This window comes from Lactuca saligna, chromosome 7, assembly GCF_052625555.1.
Source record: "Lactuca saligna cultivar CGN05327 chromosome 7, ASM5262555v1, whole genome shotgun sequence".
Lineage (NCBI taxonomy): Eukaryota > Viridiplantae > Streptophyta > Magnoliopsida > Asterales > Asteraceae > Lactuca > Lactuca saligna.
The window spans coordinates 136,341,100-136,353,642 of NC_136423.1; the positions used below are offsets into that span (position 1 = coordinate 136,341,100).

Sequence of the window (12,543 nt, forward strand, 5' to 3'; positions counted from 1 at the left end):
AATTTGTTTGATATAGATGTTTTGGGAGCTTTTTTGGGTTTTTATCTTTTACCTTTTAAAAAAACATAAAAAAATAAACATTGTTTGACTTACTGACTGATTGACTGAATGAGCTTTTAGTTTATATTTTTTTTAAAAAAAACTATGTTTGACATCATGAGTGAATTAGATGGTTTTGGGAAACTTTTAATTTTTCGAAGTTTTTAATATTTAATTTTTAAATAATTTTACACGTATAAAAGCTAACAATTATTTATATCAAACACTATGTATAAATAAAAATTACAACTTTCAACTACTATTTATCATCTACCGATAGATACTAGCTTCCAATTTCCATCTAACAATTAATTACACCAATTATACCTATAATCTAACACTTTCTAGATAGACATAGATAGATATTTTGTCAAAATTCCTACACTCACTTTTTAATTCAAAATCACAAAAAACATGTTATCGATAGACCGGTTATCGGCAATGACGACATCTGAAAGAAAAACCGGTCGTAAACCCACAGCATCTCTATCCGCTCTTGGATGCTCATAGACTAAGAACAATCATGCAGTAATATTTGTACATCGTGCATCAAAAATCGTACATCAAATCGGATATCAGCAATTTCGATTCTGGAAAAACCTAACCCCATCTTTGTATCATCACTGTGCTGCCCCTATCGTGTAACCAAATTCGACGATACCATCGTCTCTAGCTCTCATTAATGGCGTCAATATCACCGCCGACGTTCCGTTCCTCCGCCGGTAGCTCCGTTACAAGCCCTCACAAATTCACCTACACAACCCCTAAGTTTACCACAACCAGCCGATTGAACCACCGTGCCTCTTATTCAACGAATCTATTTTCTCACTCTCTATCTAGGGTTTCCGATCCTTTATCCATCTGTCGTTGCGTTAGTAACAGAGATATCGGTGACAACAACGATAATGATAAAGATAATCGTCGATGGGACTCGGTTTTTCAAGAGAATGTCAGGAATGCGATTAAGTGGTTTGAGGATTACATGACTGGATATCGGAAGTATCAGATGAAAGACGATGAATTGAAGAAGGCTGATTCTGGTGTTGGTGTTGTGAAGATAGAAGGAGAGGTCGTGGTGGATGGAGATGGCGATACAGAATGGGATTGGGAACGCTGGCAGAAGCATTTCACTGATGTCGATGAGCAGGAACGTATCGTTTCTACATTGAAGGTACTTCTGTAAACTAATAGAGAGCATAGTATCAGAAATTAAGATGATAACTCTTGCTACAATAACCTTCATACATTGACATGTATATCATCATCATCACAGTCACATCTAAATCGTGCTATTGCCAAAGAGGACTATGACGATGCTGCCAGGATTAAGGTCGCAATTGCAGCTGCTGCTACTAACGACACTGTTGGCAGAGTGATGTCTTACATGAGAGTAAGAGAACGTTATTATTCTTCAAATCAAGGATTATCACATTTATTCCTTATCTGTCGACCTTTCTAACTTTGCAGAAAGCCATAGAGGAAGAACGATACATGGATGCAGCATTTGTAAGAGATTATGCTAGTGCAGGTCTGGTGAGTTCCTGAACATTTTGAATTACATTCAACTTATTTACATGCTTTTGCTTATTGAACAATCATGCTATTCAATTCCCAATTTAGGTGGGATGGTGGGCTGGACTTTCTGATGATAGCAAAGATCCATATGGTCGAATTATACGTATAAGTGCAGAGCATGGAAGATACTTAGCAAGAAGTTATAGTCCCAGGTAAAGTAACAAGTTATTTAGTTATCTCAGAGAGTAAGTGATGAAGGTTTGACCATTTCTTTGACTTTCAGGCAGCTTGCCACTGCTGCAGATGGAGCTCCATTGTTTGAAATTTTTCTAACAACAAACGAGCATGGAGAATACAGATACCAGGCTGTATACTTGAAACGAAATGAAGTTCCCCAAAAATTTCCAGTTGTATCCTCAAAGTCATCAGGTTTCATCAGTACCATGAATCCATCAGACACAATGGGAGAAAAAGATGATCTTTTTGTAAAAGATATTGAAGATACAGATGATGATGATGCTGACATGGCTGAAGAATCTGCATTTGAAAACATCTTGAGAGACATGATACCTGGTGCAAAAGATCTAAAAGTCAAAGTCCTGAATGTAACAACACCAGGAAAAATAGACAGGGATTTGATATCTAAAGTGGTTGAACAAATGGAGGAAGAAGAAGAAGATGATGATGATGATGAAGAGTCTGAGTTGGAAGACATAGATGGAGGAGATGAAGTAAAAAACGGAATCAGTGAAGAACAAGACAATCTTGATGAAGGAAAAAGTCAAATTGCAGTCAAGATTGTAGTTGGTGGCTTAGTACAAAAGATATCCAGTAATACCCCTCGTAAAGATTTGATCCGTGTGCCAGCTAAGCTTGAGAAAAGGACACGTTCGTCATTTTCCTTTTCTTTAGAGAAAGAAAAACAACAGGTGTCCTCTGGAAATTCACAATCTTTAAAGAAAAAAGATGTTAAAATCCATGGTAATCGTAGCACAGACAGCATTATGCTTGATCTTGCCAAATCAATTGGAAAAGGAAAGATACCCATGAAGGTCAGTCAGATTACTAAAATAGGGTAAAACAAGGGGGGTATTTTTGACTTTTTGTCAAAATATATAATCTTTATAAAACATTTTACAGGTGCTTAAAGATGTTGGCCAGTTGATTAATCTTACACTTACCCGTGCTAAAAATCGTCAACCTTTATCTGGATCCACAACATTTAACCGAATTGAGCTTCCAACAAATAAAGATCCATTAAATGGTATTATCCATTATATTTTATTCATTATCTTATTTCATAATTTATTCTTACTAAATCACAACTACTTTTTTTTTTAGCATTGTACGTTGGTTCACATGGGCTTTACACTTCAGAAGTGATTCAATTAAGGCGTAAATTTGGTCAGTGGAAAGAAGAAGGCAGCATGAAAGAGCTTTCAAATCTTGAGTTTTATGAATATGTAGAAGCTGTTAAGTTAACAGGGGATGCTTATGTGCCAGCTGGACAGGTAAATAAATTTATTTTTCAATTGTTGATAGTTTTTTTTTTTCCTTTTCACATTATACCATTTTTTTAATTGTGACAGGTGGCGTTTCGTGCAAAAGTTGGAACGAAGTATCAACTTCCTCATAAAGGGATCATTCCTGAAGAATTTGGAGTGGCAAGTTTTTATAAATTCAAATTATGGAATCCCCTAATTCTATACTTTATATCTTAAATTCTAAATTTATATTTTTTTTATTCAGATTGCTCGATATCGAGGTCAAGGTAGGCTTGCAGATCCGGGATTTCAAAATCCCAGATGGGTTGATGGCGAACTTGTAATTCTTGATGGAAAGGTCTCACCTTTTTTTCTTCCATCTTCATTATAATATGTAGTTTTTTTTTTGTGTGTGAAATAGTTATTAATTATTTAATTCTGAAATCTTCTTGTTTATTGATGTTTTTGCAGTATATTAAAGGAGGTCCTGTTGTTGGATTTGTATATTGGGCACCTGAATATCATTTCTTGGTGTTCTTTAATCAGTTAAGGCTGCAGAATTAAGACAGTTTTCACACAAGAAGTTTTAACATTGAATCAGATTTACAGGTAAGCTTTTTAAACTTAATTTTTTTTTAGGGGATATTCTCAAAATCACTATTATCATAATTCTGATCAAAGTTTTGGTTTACCCTTTTGTAGTGTGAGATGATTTCCATCCCCTATGGAGTCATATGAATGGATGAGTAAAGTGTATTATCACTTGCTTTGACCTTTATTCACTGTAGCCACTATTCCATCGACAAATGCAGCCATGGCATTTTGTAGCAATGCTGCATTTATTTCATGTACAGTAGCTATAAAGTAGACTTTTAATGGCACCACAATTACTTAATGGAGGAATAATGGTACCACAATTACTTTTAATGTATATATAAGTTATGGGGAAAATAAAATTATAATATTTTTATTACTTTTTTTTTTTTTTTTTAAATTCTTGGATTGAAAGGATAATAAATATATTATAAGGTTGTTTTGAACCTATTTAGGTAGCTTACAAACGAACTAATATAACCCTCATGAAGACTCTCATCCCCAAATACATTTTTCATTTCCAAACCCTTTTTTCTAATCCATTCCCCTTCTCCCGATTCCATTACCAACTTCACTGATTCCGCCACCTTCTCTCTCCTAAACGACCCATCTTCATTTCTCTCAACTTCACACCCAATTCCCTTCTCCACAAGCAATTTACAATTAAGCCCTTGGTCAGCCACCATAGGCATAAGAATCAACGGGTGCCCAAACCCTAAACTCTCAACAATCGACCCCCATCCCGAGTGGAAAAGACACCCTCCGATCGAAGGGTGCGCCAATATCTCCATTTGTGGGACCCACCCAAGACAAATCACCCCCCTCTCAGACACTCTACTTTCAAAATCTTTAGGTAAAATGTCCAAACTACCCACCTCTTTCGGCTTCCGCAAAACCCAAATGAAAGAAACCCCCGAAAGCTCGATTCCGTGGGCCAACTCGTGGATTTGTTCAACCGGCATTTTATACTCGCTCCCGAATCCGACAAAAAGTACCGATTTTGCCCTTTTCGCGTCTAACCATTTAAAAGTTGTCAACCAAGTTGACTCGTTTACATCCTCTTTTTTTCTCTCTGGTGGAAGTACCCCCAAGGGCAAAACTGTCTTTTTATAAAGATTTTCGAGAAGATCGATGTACTCCCCCTCGAACTCTTTACAGCTTCGAATTATTACAAACTCGGATTCTTCGATTACTTGACTTATTCGTTGACCGCTTGACTTTCCGGATGCATCCGGAACGTGTAAGTTCCGGAGCATCGTCGGAGCATAATCCGGCCGGTGAGCCACCGTGGAACGGAAAGTAAACCACTCCGGTGCCACCGTGAATGCCGCCGGAGTTTTCCGTTTATGCCCCCACCTCAGCTCCTCCGGTGGGCCCATGTACGCCAGAGTGGCGGCAGTGTACACACTAAAAAAGGCGGTTTTCGCCCCGAACTTGGTGGCAATTTTTGGGACCCAAAATGAAGAAAAATCTATAAAAATAAAATCCGGTGGATCTGGATCGTTTTCGAGTATTTTTTCAAATGGTTGTTGTAAGTTGTCGTGGGCTTTTTTTAAATAAGGTGTTTCTTCTTGTTGGATGTCAATGGTGGCCTCACAGTTTTCAGGTAGACCGTTGACTTTTGGTAATATGATTTCGATTAGTTTGATGTTGGTTGAAAGATTCGTGGGAATTGAAGGTAGTCTTTTGAGGTTTTTTGGGGTGGAAACGAATGAGATTTTGATACCATGTGAGGCAAGTTTTTTGGAGAGTTCGAGAAATGGGAGCATGTGACCGAAGGCTAACCAAGGGAACATCATCACGTGACATTGTTTGGTTGTCATGTATGTTTTTTTTAATTGGTGTGTTATTGTGAATGGATAGGATGTATTTGTATTGTGTTTTTTTTATGTGGTTTTGGTGGGTTCATGATCTTTATATGGGTGAGTTATTTTAGAAATGCGTGCACAATCTTTTGGTTTTTATGTAGTATGTAGGAGTATACCATTGTTTGTAGGCGAAGTAGAGGAACTAATAGTAAAATTGGAATTCAACTCTGGTAAATTCTTTTGTTTGGCTGTAAAAGTGTTAGGAGAACACCACTGTCTGTAGATTTACATCAAATGCAATATCAACAATTACTAACAACAAATAAATACTGTATAAAAACTCAAAAGGTTTTATGCCGATAAAAAAGACAAATAAAAAAATATGGCTTGTATTTTTTTTTTGGACATTGATGTTATGCCTTTTTGCTGCCATGACATATTTTTGGAATTTACGTAATACTTCGACTTTAAAAAATTGATTCGTTTATATGGATACAACATTTTTTACAGCTATCGTACACATTACTAAAACATGTAATTTTTATGAATGAATCAAATTTTTTAAAATAGAATAGTCGCCTTCCTTTTAAGAATCATGCTAAAACTTACGGAATTAAGTTTTTATTCTTTCATCCTTCTTTAAATTTACATAAGTATTCATTAACTAATAACTATTTGATTTCTTTTTTCTTGAAGAACAAAGAATTATTAAAAAGTCAATTTTAGTATTTGTACTAGTATTTAAAAATGCCTGCCAACAAAAGGTTAATAAAAGGACAAGTTTGCGATTTATGAAATGCCCAAATTTATAAAAACCGTTTTAGTTTGGATTTTTTTGGGTTTAACTTTCTTTATTATTATTTAACCATTTAGATTTTGATATATACTCCATTTTTTAAAATATTATATACAATTTTAAATTCTATAGTTTGGGATTTGTTCAGTTCAGACATCCTAAGAAAAAAAAACATAATACGTGACAAAATATATTAAGGCTACTGGAATTTGGCTTTTACATAATTACAAATCGAATAGATATATACAAAAGAATGTAATTGACTTTCATTTCATTTTTTACCAAACAATATATATGTGACAAAATTCAAAATATCAGACCTTTGGATTTTCAGCTTCTTTGCTTATAGCAATTCTTTCCAAAAAAAAATGCATGTGGAATCTTGATATAAGTATGGAAACCATGACAAAGTACAAGATAAAAAAGCTTGATTGTAATGACAAATTTTCAAAAGTTGTTCTGAGTATACAAGATGATAACAGATTGGAATTTGATCAGTTTTGAAGCACAGATTACAATACAAAGTTACAAACACAAATTATGATAAATGATACAAGAACATAACAGTGATAAAAACATTTGAAGCGATCGATTATACTGCTGCTGTGGGAGTGGGAGTGGGTTTGAGAACAATTTCAACATTATCATGAACACCTTGAAGAAGCAATTCACCATCATATGTCAACAATTTACGCCTCTTCGCTGCTCTCAATGTCCCAACCAATGCTTCAAATATGTTCGCACATCTATCATCGTGGAAGAGCACACCGAATGTCACCTTCATCAACATTCAACAGATTTAATGACAATAAATCGGATGAAAATCGAACTTTATTATCGAGAAACAGATATGACAAGATCGAATTGCAAAACATCAGGAGCTCGGCTGCTTGAGATCGTATATCCATTGGTAGATTGTTAATTCTCAAGGTTTTAAACATGGCCAATTTCAGCTCATTATATAGATCGAAGCCCTAATTTATCGGATTGTTCAATACTGAATTAGATCGCGACAGAAATTCATCACAGATCGGCGATAGTAAGAGGTATGAGACTAGATCCATACCAATTTGGGAATATGAAACACTATTATGTAAATCCAGAAGTAGGAGGCGGATTTAGAGGAATTTTCTCCGAAAATTGAGGGGAAAAGAAAATTACCTTGTAAGAGCCATCGTCTTGCTTACTGCCGAGTCTTTGGATCTCTACTTTGAGTTTTTCAACTTCTTCTTCTACATTCATGGCTGTGTTTTAGCTTTCCTGGGTTATGGGTGTTTATCACGTTGAGAGTTATTCTCCTGGAGTGTATATATATATATATATATATATATATATATATATATATATATATATATATATATATATATATATATATATATATATATATATATATATTATAGGTTCACGTGAAACGGCCTAATTTTATGAGGCCGTAATACGTATTTTTTTTATTTATTTATTTTAGTTAATTCAAGTTCCGAAAATAATATTTAAAAAAAAGAAATTTTTGAATTTTTCCATTTATTTTGCATTTTATTAGAATATTTCACGTATTTTAAAAAAAATGGGATTTTTTTTAGTTAATTCAAGTTCCGAAAATAATATTAAATTTTTTTTTTTTGGATTTTTCCATTTTTTGCATTTTAAATTTTTTTTAGAATATGTACAGTATAATATTTTATTAGAATATTTCACGTATTTTTCAAAAAAAATAAGATTTTTTTTATATTTTTTTAGTTAACTCAAGTTCCGAAAATAATATTTAAAAAAACAATTTTTAGATTTTTCCATTTATTTTGCAATTTAAAATTATTTTTTAGAATATGTCAGTGGAATATTCTAATAGAATATTTCACGTATTTAAAAAAAAAAAAAAACGGGATTTTTGGTTTATTTGTTTTATTTTTTTTATTTTTAGTTAATTCAAGTTCCGAAAATAATATTTAAAAAAAGAATTTTTAGATTTTTCCATTTATTTTGCAATTTAAAATTATTTTTTAGAATATGTGAGTGTAATATTCTATTACAATATTTCATGTATTTTTAAAAAAAAAAACGAGATTTTTTTTTTTGTTAATTCAAGTTCCAAAAATAATATTTTTTTTTTTGGATTTTTCTATTTATTTTGCATTTTAAAATTATTTTTAGATTTGATCTCACGGTTTCATAAAATTATAATGGTCTCAAATAAATCTGAACATATATATATATATATATATATATATATATATATATATATATATATATATATATATATAGAAAAAACATCATAAATGGTCCCTGTGTTTTCCCAGATTTTGAAGTTTAGTCCCCGTAGTTTAAAAATCTCATAGTTGGTCCCTATGCTTTCAAAACTTTTGACAGGTGGTCCTTGTCCCTCACACCGTTAGAATCCCACTGTTAACCCTTATTTCATTAAAATAATATAAGGGTAAATCGGTCTTTTCACCTGTGCCCTCTTCTTTATTGAGGGAAATGATTATGCCACTGTCTTCTTCACGTCAACTCCCAAACACTCTTCATCTCCCAAGAGCACAGTGACTTCGTCTTCAATAGATCACTCTTATCCTCGAATCGAAATTGGGGTTTAGGGTTTACACAGCACCAAAGGACAATGGTTCTGTCAATATGGTGTTTGCGTGAAAAAAATGTGTGCTTGAAGGACTTGCAATCGAGATATGGTAAGATTTTTCATAAAAAAAAAAAAACTGAAGTTTTTGTTTTCCTTGAATGTATTTGTGAAGATAAATCATCTTCTTTATCCTTTCTATTTTTATGTTTGTAGAGGGATATGATAACTATTTTACGTTGAAGATACACTATAGTGGTGTCTTCACCAAGTCACTTGGAAGGAAATACGTCGATGGTAGTGTATCATACGTAGATGACGTTGACACTGATTTATTTTCAGTCCATGAACTCGATGACATGGTTCGAGAATTAGGGTACAAAGGTGAACAAACTCTTTACTACCATTTCTGTATCCCTGAATTTCCCTTAGACTACGGGTTATTGCCTTTAGGGAATGACCAAGATGTTCTTAAATTGGTTCCGTATGTCCCTAAGCACAGACTTGTAAAGGTCTATATTGAAATTGGTCAGACTAGGGTAGCTAGTTATTTTAAGTCTCCTTCTAAAGTTGTTATCGAGGAACTGGAACCTGAGAGTGTGTCACCGGAACTTAATAGAAAAAAACCTTGTAGAAGAGAAGTAGGATCGTGTAGTAAAAAGCTTAAGTTAGACCCCCCTGCCAACCATGTTGTTGACCAGTCACAGGTAATAGATATGGATGAAAGTCAGGATCATTCAAAGACTATTGTTCCATATGTTATGCCTCAAGTTAGCCAACGAAGTAATGTCATTGATGTGAATGAAGGATTGATCATGGGCCACATAGAAGAAGTGTGTAAGAGCAATTTAGGCAATCTTGCAGAGGAACCAATTTCTGAAGATATTGATGGACAACAAATTGTAAGACTTTATGAATTTGAAGCACTTACAGATGATTATTCAACTTATGTTGAATTTGATGCTGAGTACAGTGTACCGAATGGTGAAGACAATCAAGTAGAAATGGAAATTCTAGAGGGCATGGTAAGTGATGATAGTGGAGATGCTTTCTATAGTGAGAATGAAGATGGTTTTGATTATAGTGCAGATGATTCTGATGATAGTGACTACATTGTACATGAGTCTAACATGCAATTTGATGTGGATGTAGACATGAGTGAATTCCAAAGTCATGTGGATGTAGATGAACATGGAATTTTAAACAAGCAAACTGAAAGTATAGGTAATGACATAGTTGATGAAGAGTTGGAAGTTATTCAAAGTGATGATTATCAGTATGCAGGATTTAATGAAGCTGAAAGGACAAAAATGCTTAAGGAGTTGAGTAGGTCAACTCCATGCTCACATGGGGAGATCCATTTAAAACCATATAGGGTGGGGCAGTGTTTCAAAACAAAGAAGGAAGTTGTGGACTACATGCATGCACATGCTGTAAATACAAGGAGGTCCCTATACTTAGCAAAAAAATGATAAAATCAGGATAAGGGTCAAATGTGGAGGTGTTGTGGGCCAATCTACTGAAACAGTTCAATGTGGTGGGCCATCAACAAGAAGTAAGGTAAAGTGCAAGGGACAATCTACTGAAATAGTTCAATGTGGTGGGCCATCAACTAGAAGTAAGGTAAAGTGCAAGGGCAAAAATGTGATTAGTAAAAAAGGAAAATGTCCTTGGGCAGTCCAAATCTTGAGGCCAGATGAGAATACAGATTGGTTGGTGAAAACAGTACATGAAGTCCATAAATGTTTGCAGACAAGATCAGTTAAAGCTTGTACTTCATAATATTTAGCAAACTTAATTGTTCCACAAATTCAAAGTAACCCTAAAATTCCAATCAAAGCTTTACACGAGGAGTTGTGTAAGAAGTTGGAGCTTGGTATGTCAGTTCAAAAGGTTGGTAGGGCAAAGCAAATGGCTGAACGTGTGATTAGTGGGGACTACCAACTTCAATATGGGTATCTCAGGGATTATGCTTTGGAACTGCTAAACACAAATCCTGGTTCAACTGTTAGGATAGATGTGTATCCTGAACCATCATTGTCGACTACTACAAGAACTTTTAGAAGAATATATGTATGTCTAGGTGCATTGAAGTTGGGATTCAAAGCTGGGTTAAGGGATTTCCTGGGAGTTGATGGTACGTTCTTGAAAGGCCCATATCCTGGGTAGGTACTAACTGCTGTGGGTCTAGACTCAAATAATGGAATATACCCTGTAGAATATGCAGTGGTAGAGGCTGAGACAACTAGTTCTTGGACCTGGTTCATGGAGCTGTTAGGAGAAGACTTAGAATTAGGAACAAATTCAAAATTTACCTTCATTTCTGATAGACAAAAGGTATGTTATACCTAATTATTTCTCATGATAGTGTAGCTTATTTTCTAATTTTATAAATGAAACTGACTGAATTTGCATTTGTTAAGGGGATAATACCAGCAGTTGCAAAGGTATTTCCCAATGCAGAACATAGGTTTTGTTTGAGGCATATTCAGGAGAATTTGAAGAAACAATGGAAAGGAAAAGAGTTGAGTGACTTGGTTTGGGAATGTGGTAGAGCAACAACAGTAAATCACTTTAAATATGCAATGGATCAGTTGAAGAAAATGAATGATGAAGCTCATGCTTGGTTGTGTAAGATTCCTACAGAGACATGGTCTAAATCTCACTTTAGTGGTATGTCATTTAGAAGTTGTTGAGTTTTATGTTTTAATATAAAATTTGTAATTTCTCTTTTTGAATATGGTTTTCACAGGTAGGGCACACACTGATTGTTTGTTGAATAATCTTTGTGAGGTATTCAATGCTAAGATAGAGGAAGGTAGAGATAAACCAATCATCACCTGCTTAGAGTATATTAGAGAGTATCTCATGAAGAGATTGTGTGTTGTGCAAAAGGAAATAGATAAGTGTCAAGGGGAACTAAGTACTACTGCAACTATAATTTTAGAGGAGATTAAGACTCAAGCAGCAAAGTATGTAGCTAAGTATAATGGGGCAGGAAAGTACCAAGTTGCAAGCACATGGCAGGATCAGTATGTGGTGAACCTAAATGAAAGAAGTTGCACTTGTAGGTTCTGGGAATTTACAGGTTTTCCATGTAGGCATGTTGTTTCTGCTATATGGAACAAAATTGAAAATGGAGAAGATGCCCCTGATGTTGAGGATTGGGTCCATCCTTGCTATAAGTTATCAACATGGAGAGCCATGTATCCGAACAAAATTGATCCAATAAATGGTCGTTCAATGTGGCCAAAAAGTGATTGTCCATTCACTTTAACTCCACCAAAACATCACACACAGGTTGTTATGTCAACTAGGCTAGATATGTACTTTTAATGCCAGCATGTATGTTAATGTTTTAAATATAATAAATGCATATGTGTAGGTTAGGAGGCCAAAAAAGAAGAGAAGGAGAGGTGTTGATGAGCCCAACAGCCAAACCACTAAATTGAGCAGGAAATTTATTGCAGTCACTTGTTCAAAGTGTCATAACAAGGGGCACAATTCAAGAACATGTAAAGGGCAGGGAGGCATTAGTGAAGTTGGATCAAAGGGGAAGACACAGGCAAAGGGTAAGACACAAGGAAAGGGAAAGGGTAATTTAGGAAATATGTTAAGTAGTTAGTTGGATGTTTGGGTAGTTAGGTCTTTTGAAACATAAATTATGGTTTGGTTGTTTAAATTATGGTAATTAGGTCTTTTGTAATGTTTGTATGGGTTAAGACATTCCATCAGTAA

The 12,543-nt window shown here is 34.5% G+C and overlaps 1 protein-coding gene and 1 pseudogene across 1 annotated transcript; one reads left to right on the plus strand and one right to left on the minus strand.

Moving 5' to 3' along the window:
* The first annotated feature begins 466 nt into the window (after positions 1-466).
* Positions 467-4,011, plus strand: LOC145006444 (protein EXECUTER 1, chloroplastic-like). The gene is made up of 11 exons (XM_078965531.1): positions 467-1,210; positions 1,313-1,429; positions 1,507-1,572; positions 1,660-1,766; positions 1,838-2,606; positions 2,695-2,818; positions 2,896-3,065; positions 3,144-3,218; positions 3,304-3,396; positions 3,510-3,647; positions 3,741-4,011. Exons 1-10 carry the CDS (start codon positions 722-724, stop codon positions 3,600-3,602), a joined length of 2,103 nt encoding a protein of 700 aa, XP_078821657.1. The 5' UTR covers positions 467-721; the 3' UTR covers positions 3,603-3,647; positions 3,741-4,011.
* Positions 4,012-4,040: 29 nt separating this feature from the next.
* On the minus strand, positions 4,041-5,493 carry LOC145006445 (UDP-glycosyltransferase 91C1 pseudogene; annotated as a pseudogene).
* Between the last annotated feature and the right edge of the window lie 7,050 nt (positions 5,494-12,543).